At 42.8% G+C, this 16,537-nt stretch overlaps 1 protein-coding gene across 1 annotated transcript in view; it reads right to left on the reverse strand.

Annotated features, from left to right (window-relative positions):
- Window positions 1-5,748: 5,748 nt before the first annotated feature.
- Window positions 5,749-16,537, reverse strand: part of MEP1A (meprin A subunit alpha) — a 28,934-nt gene continuing 18,145 nt past the window's right edge. The window contains 5 exon segments of the mRNA XM_036870799.1: window positions 5,749-6,455; window positions 8,682-8,982; window positions 9,945-10,118; window positions 11,298-11,771; window positions 13,270-13,485. Coding sequence (XP_036726694.1) covers window positions 6,290-6,455; window positions 8,682-8,982; window positions 9,945-10,118; window positions 11,298-11,771; window positions 13,270-13,485 — 1,331 coding nt within the window. The 3' untranslated portion in view covers window positions 5,749-6,289.

Raw genomic sequence — 16,537 nt, forward strand, 5'->3', positions numbered from 1 at the left:
ACTTCTATATCAATATTAGGATCCTTGCAGGAGGAAAAGAAATGATGCAGAAAGAGATGCCAAGGTATGGGGAGAGCCAGCATTCCAGGCACATAGTTCCAGTAGGTGTGATGGGTTTACTGGCAGGTGTACATTTCTGCGAGATACTAGCCAGGATACCTCCCTCCTTCTGTTTTTTCTCCTTCCTCACGGGCAGAATCTTATTTATAGACCTAAAGGCAAAGCTAAAAGCAGCCCCGGAAATCACCCAGTCACCCCATTCCAGACAGGAGTGTGGAAGGTAGTTTGAGAAATAAAAATGGGTGCCTTCCATGCTTCACAGGGCCTTCACACTTGCCCATCAATGCACCTTCAAGAGGATGAGCCAGGATGGTCTTATTCCCTTTTCTCATTCACCCACAGAAACCTACTGCTGGGCTGGGCTTTCATTTTCAATCTGTGTTGAATCCGCAGCTGTCCTAGGGCTAAGTGACACACCAGCCAGAAGCTGGTAAGTTTCTAGTCTAGTCTCCAGACACACGATGAAGAGGAGGCTGTAGGCTCTGCCAGCTGAAGTGTGATCCAAGAAGATTCAGGAGAAGTAAACAGTACCATTGCCGAAAGGGCTGGCCCTTAGGGCAGAGGGGCAAGCTGACCTGGCCTTGCATAAGAGGCAGATGACTTCTGACTGCGGGAGAGTGTCATATGCCTGGGATATTACTCATACCCTCAGGATAGCTCTCAGCCTTTCTCCCTTACATGGGATACCCCTCTAACAGAAAACAAAATCACAAGGAGAGATGAGGCTTAACATGTGCCAGGCTCCAGGAGAGGGACACAGCAAATGACATGAAATTTACCCTCCACTGAAAATGGCTGTTAACTATCTATGTTAACTAACATTTATTGAGTTCTTACCATGTGTTTGTGTCCTAGAATCTCATTTAAGCCTGACAACAACCCCTTCTAGGGTTGAGTAAATATTCTTTTTCTCTTTATTTTACAGATGAATAAACTAAGCACAGAGAGGGTAATCACTTGCCCAGGGTCACACAGTTCAAGAATGGTAGAGTCAGGTGTTGAATGCTGAATGTCTGACCTAGAATGTGTGCAAGTCACCACCACACTCTGCCGCTTCCCTGGGATGCACGCAGACTCCCATGGCAGGGAGAGCTCTGAGCACAGAGAATGAGAGAGGGACAACATGGTGACAGAAAGGATGGAGAAGTTAAGGCATCTCCAACCTTAATCCTGCTTTATAATTTCATCTCAGGGCAGCCCAGAGCATAATGACCAGTGTTCTGGGCAAACATGGAACTACTTCCTTTTCTGGTCTCTGATGGAGCGCGAAAGGATGCCAGGTATGTTGCTTTATTGAAGGTAGAGTTGCTCCGCCGTGGGAAATAGCTACATTGACCCTGGATGAAGCCATGAAATGGAGCTTTTGACTTTGCCACATGTTGCCCTGTCAGTAACCGAACTCCTAAGTGTTTGTGGCCCACAGTCTGCCCTTACCTGTCTGGGGGAATCTATCAAAGCACCTCCATGCCGTCCAGACATTTTTAGCCTGTGTCCCAGTGTTCTCAGGACCACATTAGCTGGCAGATATTTTAGGGCAATAATTAATTTTAATCCATCCACAAATAACTTACTTAAATTTCATAAAGGCCTCTCAGACACACCAACACAAAGGCATGTTAGCAATTTGGGGGCAGTTATGCCTTCTGGCTCTCTTCAAATTACATGCCATAGGACATGGCTAGTACTTTGCAGTTCTACTTTGTTTCTTATATTTATCTCTTTCAGATTTCATAATAACTCTCAAATTAGAAGCCAATACTTGGAAATGATAAAAGGTTTATCTAAAGACACAGATAATTAGAACCAATTAAATAAAAAAGAAAGTAGATCCCCCATTAGCCAACTGGTCGACTCCCCAAAGGGAGAGTACCTGCCATTTTAATCTTTACTCTTCACGCAAAAGAGTTTCCATGGAGTTCCACTGACCAGTGGTACTATTTTTATTCTTGCCACAGACAGAGCAAGCATTCTCAGAATGCTGGATGCCATTTAGACACATAGGAGGAAAATACGATTTCCTAGGGATGAAGTGTATTCCCGAGGCTGTGTCGGAACACAGGTGGACCAACTGACATTGGTCCTAATCAACTTGGCTACATCGTGATTTCCCGTGTGATGGGCAGACTGAAGCAGCAGCTGATTTGCTACTTGGATTATTTGAATTCTTGGCTTCAGTTTGCAGCATTAACACATTGTGTTGTTTGTTAGTGTTGACCGACAGCCTATTTGGTTGCGTAAAAGTGGTGGGGAAGAGCTTGCGTTCTGGAGCCAGACCTTCTGCTTTCCAATGGTCAGCCCAGCATGTCTTAGCTTTGTGACCTTGGGTAAAGTCTCTTGTGACTCTGTTTCCACAACACAAAAGGGGATAATAACTGGACAGGTCTAACAGATTATTGTGAAGAGTTGCTTCTTATAAAGCCCCCAGAAGAGTATCTGGCACACAGTGACTGTTGAATGAATTTAGCCAGGATTATTTCGTATCAAACCGTGTGTATGTGTTTAGAAATTATACACACAGAGGAGAGAGAACCCAGATTTAGATACAATCTCTACTCAGGATCAAAATACATACACCCTCCACATTTTTGCATTTAATTCATCATTAGGAGTTTTTGAAAGTAACCCTGAAGATACTTGACATCCAATATTATCATTTTGCCAAGGTTTGACTTTAAAATCATGCCCATTATGAAGCCAGAAAGGAAGAATAAGTCACTGAGCAAATAAGGGAGGCTGATTAACTCACCAGCATATGCATCTCAATTCAAGTTTATAATTTTAATGTAATATAAGATTTTATTTAATCCTTAGACTCATCCCCGTTATTTCCTCTCTTTACAGATGAGCCAATTATGTGCTGCAGCAGTTGAGTCACTTAAAGATCTCTCTGTTACAAATAATGAAACCACAACTCAAACTAGTTGAAGCAGGCATTGACATTTATTAGCTCCTGTAACTGGGGAAGATACTGGATTGGTACACCTTCAGGCTCAGCTGGATTCAGGGGCTCAAACAATGCTCTCAGAGTTCTTTTTCTCCCTTTGTGGCTTTGTCTCCCTCTGTGTATTTATTTCATTCCAAGACAGATCTTCGAGGAAAGAAATGTATGGGGGCTATGAACCAGAAACTCAGATCTAAAAGGAAGAGAAACTCTTTTCTTCCCCATCAGTACATGTGTCTACAGCAGAGCAAGGAATTGTGATTGACTTAGCCTGAGTCATGTGCCGACCCCATAGAAACCATCTTAACCTTGAGGACTACGTTCTCTGTGAGCAACACAGATTCAAAATAATGGCTACTTAAAATTCAAGTTTATTTCTCTAGCCAAAAAAGCATGTAGGTAAGCAGTCCAAGACTGGTACGGCAGGCTCGGATCCACGTAGTTCTCAGGGATTCAGTACTTCCTGTCTTTTTGTTCTCCCCTTCCCAGGGTACCACATAGCCCCACATGGCAGCATAAAGAACAGGGTGGGGGAAGCATGAGACATTTTCAGACTTTCAAACTACTCTGATTCAGCCCCACTACATAAGACCAAGGAATCCAAGTATCCGCATACAGAGAGGGCTTCCCAGTTTTTCACATTGCTCATCTAAATCCCAAATCCCACACTGCCTAAGGATGTGATATGCTTATTTCTCTATCCACCTCCCCATGACAGATGCCTACTCATCCATCAACACCTCAACTCCTCAAAAGAATAAAGTATCTGCTAATCCTCCTGGTATGATGGAGAACTTCAGGCTCAGAGAAAGGCTAAATACACTGTCTGGTCTATGATGAGCCAGATTCCTAATCAATCATGCAATCAACAGGGATGACCATGCGTCATCAATGGAGATGAACCAAGATGGTGGGTATGGTGCTGGTGCTGGGAAATATGTTTTACCCTCAGCCTGGTACCTCCTCGTCATTGTTTTAGCAGTTTTCATTTCTAATACTAGATCAAAATTCTAAGTTACCCTTGAAATTTGGGCTTCTGCTTCCTTCAGAGAGAACTCAGGTGTACAGGAAATGTTGTGCTCTGTTTAGGATGGGGCCTCTCCTCTGAGCTGGACCAGATCTAAGCCAGGCATGGCCCAGAGCACATTTCCTTCTAATAAAACAAAAGAAAAACAATAGCAGCAACCACAGTGCCTGGAGCTCCCTTCTAAGGAAAGACACAGGGGTGTGGAGGGAACGCCTTCTCCAACCCCAGCCTTAAAGTCAGTTGTGGATTTGCAGGGCTGTGAAGCATGTAGAGAAGCAAAGGTGGAGGTTATTTCCAATTTGGTCTTTGGAGATGAAGACGGGCTGGGTGGCCGGGTAGCTTCTCATCTACTCTGAAAATTAAACAGCACACTTTGCATATATTTTTAACTCTACCTTCTTATCCATAATCCCATTTTATTTTATTTTATTTTTTTTTCATAATCCCATTTTATTACTCTGTAACCCTGTAGATGTTAAAGTGGGCTGGGAGGAGGTAGTCAACTATTACTTCCGTTTGACAGATTAGGAAACAAAGACCAAGAGCATGAGTGATTTTACGACAATTGCAGAGCTGGTTAGATGGCCCATCCAGGCCTGCAGCCAGGGAGCCTGACGTCCAGACCTCTTTTCCATCCACTAAAGCAGCTGTTCTCAGCACTAGCATCACCTGGGAACCTGCTAGAAGTGCAAATTCTTAGACCCTACCCCAGATCTACTGAATCAGAAATTCTCGGGGTGGTGCCTACGATCTGTGTTTTAACCAGCTCTCCAGGGGATACTGATGCACCTCAGGCTGGAGAGTCAGTGCTGGGGGTTGAGGTTTCACCTGTTCCAAACTCTTCTCACACCTTTGCATTAAAGGGACTCTTCTTAATCCCTCGCGTTTGTTTCCAGAGTGGTCATGAAGTATGTACTTAGAAAGCTGGTAACCTAAAGCCTGGACCATTCAGGCTCCTTGAAAGATTTTCTTTTAGTAAACTTCTAGAGCCAGCTCTCTGTGGGGCTTGTGCTGATTGGGGATGGAAACCTCAGCTTTCCTTCTTACTTGATCTCTCTTGGAACTTTCTTGCCTCGGGTAGTTTTGTCTCCTAGGAACCACGGAAAGGAAGTGTGTCTACAAATACTTCCCTTAAATTCTCTTCTACCTGATACTTTCAATTTGTTAATAATTTTATACACAAACAGGATATAAATATACTTTATTTTTAAAATATTTTATTTATTTATTTTTATTTTTGGCTCCGTTGGGTCTTAGTTGAGGCACGTGGAATCTTTGTTGCAGTGCGCGGGCTTCTCTCTAGTTGTGGCGCGCGGGCTCCGGAGTGCGTGGGCTCTGTAGCTGTGGCGCGTGGGCTCAGTAGTTGCAGCACGTGGGCTTAGTTGCCCCGTGGCATGTGGGATCTTAGTTCCCCGACCAGGGATCTCACCCGCATCCCCTGCATTGGAAGGCGGATTCTTTACCACTGGTCCACCAGGGAAGTCCCTTAAAATGTACTTTAAAATTTAAAAAGATCTGAGAAAGAGTTTTTGGATGATTCTCCCCCTCCATACACACACACACACACACACACACACACACACACACACACACACACACACATTCACATGCAATTCTGAACCCCTTGAAGGTACTGACGAAATAGTTGTTGAATTTATTAAAGACTTTCCCTTAGAATCAGAGGAGGAAAGCAAATGCTGCTGCTAGGAGGAATCTTTATTTGAAATTCTTTAACACACAAGACCCTAAAAGAATAATAAACCTATTGTGTCTGATGGAAAACAGGTATTTGAGTGTTTGATTCTAGTGCAAAAAACATATGCGCTTCATTGTGTACATCTTACTTGCAGTAGAAAGGAGAGAGTTTCTATATCTTAGTGATTCATTCAATTACTGGCTCATTTATTCGTTTTTACTGAGTGACCGTGCATGCCGGGCCAGGCAGACTCCCAGGCACTGGGCTAACACAGTAAAGGTGGGTCTGCCCACCTAGAGCTTACGGTCTACGGGAAAGACAGTCTATTAAACAAGGGATTTACAACTAAGGGATGAGAGCATCATCACAGGACACACTAGATACATTTGGAGCACAGAGCAGGGTAACAGAACCATGTGAGGGTGGGGACAGGAAAACCACCATAAGGGTCACACAAGAGGCTGGAGGCAAAGCAAGGCCGATAGAAGCTGCCCCAAACTGCAATGAGCACGGGAAGGAAAGGGAGGGCCCAAGGGCAGGAGGTGCTTCTGCAGCCTAGCTGATGTCAGCGGGCATCACTGCCTGGCCTTTGGCGAAGGATGGAGATGATGGTGAAGGTCAAGAAAACCATGCTGGCCGTGCCTCCGATCATCAGGCCCAGGAGGCTGCCGTGCACCTGCATGGCCTGACATCGCTCCCCAGTGTAGAAGAAGGCGTGACCAGAGACGCACCTGGGGAGACAGGACACAGGGGCGTGTGGGAACCACCTGAGCCCCAAGGGCTTCCTGACAACAAGACCAACACAGCAACAATGGCAGGGGACACTCAGCAGTTACACGCACCTGGCCTCGTTCAAAGTGCTTTACGCAAGTCAATTAATTTAATCCTGGAACAACCCTTTGAGGTGGTGGTTATTACCAGGCCATTCTCATCATCCTTGTCTTACAGAAAAGTTATAATTTGCTCAAGGCCCCGCAGTTAGTAAGTGTCTCACTCTTGAAGTCTAATCTCTGAAGGTCTGTCTCGAGACCCTGTCCTCTTGGCTACCATATGCAAAGTTCAGGAGGAAGGTTTGGGACACTTAAAGAATGTGTTTCCTGACACACAGTAGTGACGGTTCAGCAAACTCCACCAACAGATGCTGAGATTAGTGGGTGAGGGTTTGAGGAAAGGTAAGATGTCTGCATGGTCTCTGAGTGTCTCTCCCAAGACATGTGTTAATTAAAGAGTGAGGAATGGTAACTTCTCAGGAGAGAGGGCTGGCAGACACCCTCTTGGCCAGATGACAAGGTTAACATCACCGGTAATAACATATATTGACATCCGGTACCCCTCACATGACACACTGAGAGGGTCATATCACGTCTTGGTTCTTCTTACCCAAAATGTACAACCTCAATATAATCATGAGAAGACATCAGATAAACTCAAATTGAGGAACAATTTGTAAAATAACTGATCAACGCTCTTCAAAAGTATCAAGATAATGAAAGACAAGACCAAGGACCCGCTCAGGACTGAAGGAGCTAAGGAGACATGAAAACTAAATGGAACACGGGGTCCTGAATTGGATCCTGGAACAGAAAAAGTGTATTGGTGGAAAAACTGGGGAAATCTGGATAAGGTGTGTCATTTAGTTAATACTATTTTTAATAGTATTTACCTTTGTTAATGCTCATTTCTTGCCTTTGCTAATGTATGATGGTTATGTAAGATGTTGACTTTAGGGTATGGGGAACTCTGCTGCATTTTTGAAATGTATCTGTAAATCTAAAATTATTTCAAAATAAAAGTTTAAAAAAGAAAGAACAAAGTGGAGATCAGAAAGAGCTGAGAAGAAATGTAGATGTTTTGAGCCAAGCAGACCGGCTCCCACATCTGCTACTATTCTATCAAATGAAACTGAGGCTTCTGTCATCACATACATCCTTTTATGAAATATTTTATGTGAATAACACACATTATAAAAAGAACTATTAAATATAGCAAACTGTGCAGACAGACAGACCTGGATTGCAAGTCTAAGCTCCAGCATTTACTATCTGGGTAATTTCAGACAAATTACTTACTGCTCTAAGCTTCGAATTTCTTATGCCCTAAACGGGGATAAGAAGGGTCTTTGTCAGGGTGGCTGTGAGGAATAATTTAGATCATGAATGCATACTGCTCGGGGGAGCACGTGACACATAGCAAGCAGCCCCCAAATATCAGATATTCTTATTATTATTGAAAACATAAATATGATAATAATACAACTGAACTAATGGACAATAGAAATAATCATTAATAACAATAATAACATTTGCAGTCAGGGAAGGTTTAAGCTTGGTCCTGAGTCCCTGTGGTGGAGCCTTGATGCTGTAAGCTCTGGGTCGGGACTTCCCTGGTGGTGCCGTGGATAAGACTCCACGCTCCCATTGCAGGGGGCCCAGGTTTGGGCCCACATGCATGCCACTAGATCCCAGGGGGCCCAGGTTTGATCCCTGGTCAGGAAACTAGATCCCACATGCATGCCACTAAGAGTTCGCATGCCATAACTAAGGAGTCTGCAAGCTTCAACTAAGGAACCCACCTCCCACAACTAAGACCCGGTACAACCAAATAAATATATAAATAAATAAATATTTAAAAAAAAAAAAAAAAAAGCTCTGGGTCATTTTTGAGCCCTGCAGTGGAGTTCAAAATCCCAACAACATTCAAGATGCTGTTGACAATGTCCCAGAGGTAGCAAAGGGATACACGTGCAGAGACAGGAGATTTGGGACTCTTCTGCTCTGGCAGGACCCCTGCTCTGCCCTCTGATTCCGGGCACAGCTTTGTGGAGTCAAGGACCGACACGGTTGACCATCTGATGGCGTGAATGCCCTGACCTGAGAACTGTGCCTTTTAGCAGGGTAAGCAGACATAGGGCTCCCCTCTGCTGACCCACACCTGCCGCCCCAGGCCACAGAGCCTACCTGCAGCTCGCCATCCCCTTCACGTTCACACAGATGCCTTCGTTTTGACAAGGGTTCGGGTCACATGGGTCTCTGAAGTACTGTGGCCAGTTGTGGTCCTCCATGGGGCCCGCGTTGTCCACCGACCGCTTCTGTCGGCTGCGCTGCCCCTGGTCCAGGCTGCCCAGTAGGGCTTTCTCTAAGGAGGCCTTTCCCGAACCTTCTTCTGAAGCCGGCTGCTCCTGGCCTTGGAGAACGAGGCTTTGGAGGATCAGCCTGCTGTCTTTAATGTGAACTTCAGTCTGGTTAAGGTGGGTGATATCTCGAGGAAAGAGACAAAGGGTGTTGAGGAAGATATATGATTAAATCTGACAATAATTCACTTCCACTCCTGGAGAAAGCTCCCTGGGCTGCCTCTACCCTTCTTGGTCATCACCTTTAGTGACATAGAAAAGTGGCATTGAATCCAGCGGATTTTCATAATGCCAGCTATTTTATAGATTGATTATTTTTTATTGAAGTATAGTTGACTTAAAATATTATATTAGTTTTAAGGTGTATAAATAGTTGTTTGACATTTTTATAGATTACACTTCATACAAAGTTATTATAAAATATTGACTATATTCCCTGTGCTGTACATTACATCGTCATAACTTATTTCATACATAGTAGTTTGTACCTCTTAATCCCCTGCCCCTGTTTTGTCCCTACCCCTACCCCTTTCCCCTCTGGTAACCACTAGTTTGTTCTCTGTATCTGTGAGTCTGTTTTATTTGTTCATTTGCTTTGTTTTTCAGATTCCACATGTAAGCAAAAACATACAGTATTCGTCTTTATCTATCTGACTTATTTCACGAAGCATAATGCCCCTCAGGTCCATCCATGTTGTTGCACATCGCAAGATTTCATTCTTTTTTTGCTATGTTTATGTTTAAAGTAGTCCAATCACGCTTTTATTTATTTAACTTGAGAAGAGAAGCATAAAGTGAGTATGGATAGACTGATTGAAACTAAATTGAAGTCAGCAAACTGTCACATTTGATAAGTTATACAAAAAGGTGACACTAAAATTTTAGTTTCTCCCCAGGACAGTTAAAATCAAGATGGGAGTCCTTGAATAAAGGAGTAAAATGTGGTTCTCTTAGAGCACATCTTTTTTTTTTTTAACCTAGTTCCCCCAAAAGATCCCCACCTTCCATGAGATGCTTTAAAAAAATCCATGTAAAGTCAATAGAACACCCAGAACATAGGATTATTTATTTAGGAAAACCAGCAAAATACCTTCAAAGTCCACAAACATTATAAGGTCGTCATTTTTAAGAAAACTCCTCCTTTTCAGCATTTGGTGGGAGATGATAGCATCCCAGCCACAGTTGATGCTTCTAAAACAGGCACAGTTGTTGTCATAGGACCCCATGACAGACGGCCTGTCCCAGATGATGGAGCCATTTATTGCTGCAAAGTTACAGGTTACAGAAAAATCATGTTATTGCTTTACTTTTCACTTTCCATTTGTCTTTAATGAGTATAGGCAGCTTTTTTTTAATTGAAGTATAGTTGATTTACAATGTGTTAATTTCTGCTGTACAGCAAAGTGATTCTGTTATATGTATATATACATTTTTTTTTACTATTCTTTTCCATTATGGTTTATCATAGGATATTGAATATAGTTCTCTGTGCTGTACAGTGGGACCTTGTTGTTTACCCATAAGAGCTTTGTTAATCAGAAAAAATGTGTTGGAAAAAATCAGGTTATTTACTCTTTCCAGGACAATTAAAACTGAGAATTGGGAGGGGGGGTGGAGCAGAGAACCGGCCCTGTGGAGGGCCACTGTCCACTACTGAGTGACTTCTCAATGAAGGGAAAGAGAGAGCTATAGCTTCTTCCTTTTAAGGCTTAAGTCTCTTCTTTTGAAAAAAACAAGTTTGCCCATTCCTTTATTCATACTGACATACTGACAATGAGTAATATTTTAGGACTCAGTGCATTAGTTCTGCGCAGAGCCTCGCAAATTCTGAGTATTTGATAAATGATTACCTGGATCTGTCTTCTCGGACTGAGCTCAGTGAGGCAGGAACTGCCCAGTTTGCTTGTATTCTAAGGAGCTGGCACAGAGCTTGGCACCTTGCAAGCCCTTACTTAGATGCTTGATGGATGAATTCAGGAAAGAGAGAGAGATAAGATGACGCTGAAAATTTTCACTTACATAGAAAACAAACTTCTGGTTACCAAAGCGGAAAGGGGATGGGAGGGATAAATTAGGAGTTTGGGATCAGCAGATGCAAACTACTGTATATAAAATAGATAAACAACAAAGTCCTACTGAATGGCACAAGGAACTGTATTCAATAGCCTGTAATAAACCATAATGGAAAAGAATATGAAAAAGAATATATATGTATATCTGAATCACTTTTCTGTACACCAGAAACTAACATAACATTGTAAATCAACTGCACTTCAATGAAAGAAAAAAGGAACAAGAACATTTTAACTTAATGCTCCAACATGACATTGCTGTAGATGTGCCCAAGGAGGAAATGTGAGGGGAAAGTTAATCTCTCCTATACAGATGAGAACTGTGTCTGTTGGCCCTTCCAGGTGGAGGGGCGGGTCTTCTAACCACCTACCTGTAGATGTCTGGGACTTGGAGGTAGTGAACACCATGCTGGAGGACATTCTCTTCCTGACATCGGGTTCCTGGTCAAGTATTGTCATTATCACCTGTCTGTTCTCCACTGGCCACTCCAGAACAGCATCATTATCTCCACTACACAGATGAAAGGCAAGTCCCAAGTACCCAGAGCTCTTGGAGCCCGTTCTGCCGTGAGGGTACAAGGTCAACCCCAAACCGTAGCCCTCTGAATTGTAGAATCGAGGGCTCTGAAGCTTGTCCCCTTTAACTGTGTTCTGCAGGACTTGAGAGAATTTCCGGACCGTCCAAACCCCTGCGGGGCATGGGGTTTCTGTCAAAGTGATGTCATCCAGGTAAATTCCCCCACTTGAGTTCTGGGGGTCACCCTTTGTGCCCTGGAAAAGGTAGCGAAACTTCTTTTCCTCTCTTAGTGTAACATGGGCAATTTTCCAATTTTGGTCAAAATCTCCTGCGGACAGAGAATAAAATTGGTGACAACTGTGACCAACATTTCTGGAGCACTTACTTGGAGCCTCGTACTGTGGCAGGTGCGTTACATGAACGATCTCATGTAATCTTCACAACAAACACAGGAGAGAAGAACTGCTATAAACTTGTTAAGGAACTTTTCCAAAGTCACATATCTAGTATGGGAAAATAGCTAAAAAAGAAAGAAAAAAAAAAAGACACACTCTGATTTATCATAAAAGTCTTAATCATGAATCTGTTTTCCATTATTATTCCATTCTGCAGGTTCTGGGCTTTCCCCTGGGTTTGTTGGTATAAATGCACCCCACCCCCTTAATGTTAGCACTGAATGCACAAGTATTGGGCTGAACCACATAAAACAGACCTTTGATAAGTCAAAAGTCAAACAATGGCAATTTCATATGCCCATATTTACAGTCCTTGGTAACACAGCAAATTCTCAACTCTTAAAGGGCACCTAGCTGTCATCCCTCTATTTGATAAAGATGCTCTGTAAATTTCAGCCAGAAAAGTGAACCCCTCAAAACCATTATTTGTAGCATTCTCTACCCACAGAGTGACCTGGGTAGAGACAATTTGGGCCCCCGTTCTTCTGAGTAGCCTTTACTAAGGAAGCCTCAACCCTTCAAGAACAGCAACTTCTTCTAGAAGTACACAAAGAATGTTTCCTTTATCTCATTTTAATTGAGAAATTCTTTGTTGAATGGAAAACTAGAAAAACACGTCTCTCCTTTTCTATTTATGAACGAACCGCCACCACAATAAAAGAATGTAAGTACTTAGCTTTTATAACCCTGGATCTTGATTTTCAGCCAGATTACTCTCACAACCAACTAACTACCTTAGCATTTTAAGGTTTTCATGATCTTCTTATAGAAATACATAAAGTATCACTAAGGAATATACAAGTGATTTTAGTGAAGTTAATGTATACAAGTCGCTTGCTTGCCACCAACTTCACAAGTAGGTTTCAAGTTACCTCAGTGTATTAAATAATGGTATCATTCAGTTTGCTGAAACAGATGCAGAAACACTTATGGTCCACTATTTAACCACTTCTCTCCAGCAGCATCAATTCCCACTTCCCTTTTACCTTCCAATCTCCACCTTTGAATCACCAATTTTCTCTATTCTGGCTTTCTCCAAAGCTCTAGTGAAAACTAGATTTTTATATTCTGATTGGCCTTCTTTTTTCTTTCCCTGATTGGCCTCTTACAATAGTATATGTCAACCTCACCTGAACCCGCAATTTCTGAATGGTTAAAACATCCATTGAGTGGTTAAAACATGCCAGGCATTATGCATTTCAAAGAGGCAGAAGGGAGGTGGAGGAAAGGAAGGAAGAGGAGACAGAGGAGGAAGAGTGGGAGGAATGACGAGCGGGAGGAGGGTGAAAAGGGAGAGGGAGGGGAAGGAGGAGAAACAGCACAATCCCCAATATGAAGCCCAATCAGTCCTCGCAGGATGCCTTTAAATACCTTGAAAGGTCTTCACCTTGACCAGCTTGCGAATGTTGCCCGTACTGTCATCCCTCTTGACCCAGACGATGAGTCTATCTGAAGGACTTCCTGTCATTTTATAGAAAAACTGCAGGCATTGCTGCTTCCTCTTTGGGTAAAGAATCCGAGACTCCAACAGGGCTGCCTCCTCTGCTATCCCCAAGCTGGTATTGAAGTACATGAAGTAGCCGGCACCTATGGAGAGAGGACCCTAAAGTCCCATCTCTGGCCACAAATACCCCAGGGTGCCCTCAGCCCAGGCAAAGTGAAACAGTGAGCAACAGCCATCGTCCAGGCAACAAAGGCTAGAACTCTTCTGGGGAAAATAAAAAGGTTGTTTGTCAGTAAATATTCTGTCTGTCTCCATGGACAGAATTGCTGGTCAAAGTCACAGCTCTCCACTGCCTCCTTTGATTGCCTTTGTTCCCAAGGTTGTGAAATGTACACCTCTGACTTAAGGAAATACAGGCTTTAAGCAAAGTTTATGGAATTTAGTGTCTGTGAGATGAATTCCATTTTCTTCATTAACTTCGTTGTTTAGAGATTCATTCCAAGGAAAAGAGCTGGCCACCTATCTGTATAAGAAACTGTGGGATTCAAAGTTTTAGGAATTGGATTTTAAATATTCACAATGAGAAGGGTTCAGTTTCACCCTTTTGTAGCCTAATAACTGGGTGTACTATCAATAGTAAAGAATCACCTTTACTGTGTCCTAAGAAGGGGCATTCAAGGCATATTAGGGACCAACTGAGGATTTCTCCTGAATGTAAAGAAAGCCTTGGAAGAACACTAAGAAAGAGGGGATAAAGGGTCTACATTTATGCCAGAGGCTGGGTTTGCCCAACTCACCTATCTCAAAATTCTCTCCCCCAAAACAAGCAGGTGGCTAAACAAATACATCACTTGGAAAACCAGCACACTTTTTCAAAGTCAAGGGCAATGAACAATTCTTGCATATAAAGAAATCATCTAAACTTACTCCAGTACTCAACCTCTTACCAAATGCTCCACTCAAAACATTTCATCAAGTAAATATGAAGTGAGCATCTACAGTTCCAGGTACTTTGACAATATGAGTCCGTGCCTCACCCTGCCTCACATATGGGGCATGAGCAAGGATGTTTAAATAAGCTTTCCACAAAGCTGAAAAATACCATAATGTCTTTAATATATCATCAGGGTAAATTATATTTGCCGGTATGTTCTTCTCAATACTTTATCTTACTAGCCTTAGGCTTTTGTGTCGTGAATTGCTGAGGGCTTGGGTTAAGGTAAACAAGAGCTCACAGGGCTAAGAAGGTCTCCTGGTGATCCTTGCTCAGGAATTCCACCAGGTGAGTTCAGAAGTATGAAGTGCAAGTCCAATAACTCAAACTGAGGAGTCAGGAGACCTGAATTCTTGCCCTAGAGCTGCCACTAACTGGGTATTCATTCATCTCTCTGGGATTCAAGTGGGAAGTGGCTTCTATCCTTCGAGCTCTTTGAGTCTATGCATCTACCTGAATGAGGCAGTGCTCTCTAGTAGAGGAAACGCCGTCCCATTATGTGCCTCCTGTGGAAGAAGCATAATGGCTGGTCAAGTTAACCTGAGGAAGCTTTTCTAGTTACTTCTCTGGGCTGTGGTCCTTTCCTTTCCTACTAAAATGCTAGAATATTCTTTCAACAGATTCCTCTCACACGGAGATCACCTTTCTGTTTAGCTGGAACTTGCACGTTAGCCTAGCAGCAAGCCCACGGGAGAGATTAGATTAGAGGCTATGATGGAAATTTAAAGAGAACTTCAGGCGTAGATCACCCTCTGGAAACTGGAGATTATGTGTTTAATAATCTGATGTGTAACAGAGACTTTTGCCCTTTGCCAAGGCGTGAGGAAGAGTGGCAATTGTTGATAACCTCTGACATTCACCCTGGTGGCCTGGCATCTGGGTGATAAGCTGGGTCTCTTCTGTGAAGGAACTCCTAGCAACTCTCACACAGGCATGGACTAAGGGACTTGATGATAGTCCAGTCTTTAAAAGGCTATTATAATCTATAACCTCACCTGCTTCCAAATAGGGTTGGTACAATTTCAATGACAAGCACGTAATAAAAGGGTGTTAAGATAGAAATTGAAAAATAAATAGAACCTCTGGAGAGAAAGGGACGATGGGGGAAACAAGTAGGGAGTAATGCTGCTGGTCTGCCTTTGAAGATTCTATATGCATTATCTCCTTACATGCTCGCTGTGAAGGATCAATAGCTTGATGGTCAGAGAGGCTTACAAAAAGCCAAAAGACTTAAACAGCAACAACAACAAAAACAACTACCTGGGGTCACCATTAGCAAGTGGTGGAGCCAGATTTTAAACCCGGGTCTCTCCTGACTTTATGGCTTTTTCGCTGCACAAACCATGTACAGGAACTATCTGAAGCTGTTCTCCAATATGGCAGCGACCAAACATATATGGCAATTGAGTACTTGAACTGTGGCCAGTCCAAAGTGAGATGTGCTGTAAGGATAAAATATACACCAGATTTCAAATACCTACTGTAAAAAAGTGTGAAGTATCTCATTAATAGTTTTTATATTGATTGCACATTGAAATGTTAAGATTTTGGATATACGGGGTTAAGTATATTACTAAAGAGAATTTCCCTTGTTTCTTTTTTATGTGACTGTTAGAAAATTTTACATTACATATGTGGTGTGCACTGTAGTTCCACTGGAGGACACTGCTGTTAGAGACATTGCCCTACTTTACAAAGTCATATATATATATATATTTGGCTGCACTGGGTCTTTGTTGCTGCCTGCAGGCTTTCTCTAGTTGTGGCGAGTGGGGGCTATTCTTTGTTACAGTGTGCAGGCTTCTCATTGCAGTGGCCCCTCTTGTTGAGGAGCAAGGGCTCTACACACGCAGGCTTCAGTAGTTGTGGCACACGGGCTCAGTAGTTGTGGCTTGTGGGCTCTACAGCACAAGCTCAGTAGTTGTGGCACACGGGCTTAGTTGCTCCGCGCCATGTGGGATTTTCCCAGACCAGGGATCGAATCCATGTCCCCTGCATTGGCAGGCTGATTCCTAACCACAGCACCACCAGGGAAGTCCCACAAAGTCATATATTTTTTAAAATTAAAAAAAATTTTTATTGAAGTATAGTTGATTTACAGTGTCGTGTTAGTTTTAGGTATACAGCACAGTGATTCAGATAGATAGATAGATATACAGATATATAGAGAGATATAGATATTCTTTTTCAGACTCTTTTCC

This window comes from Balaenoptera musculus, chromosome 11, assembly GCF_009873245.2.
Source record: "Balaenoptera musculus isolate JJ_BM4_2016_0621 chromosome 11, mBalMus1.pri.v3, whole genome shotgun sequence".
Classification (NCBI taxonomy): domain Eukaryota; kingdom Metazoa; phylum Chordata; class Mammalia; order Artiodactyla; family Balaenopteridae; genus Balaenoptera; species Balaenoptera musculus.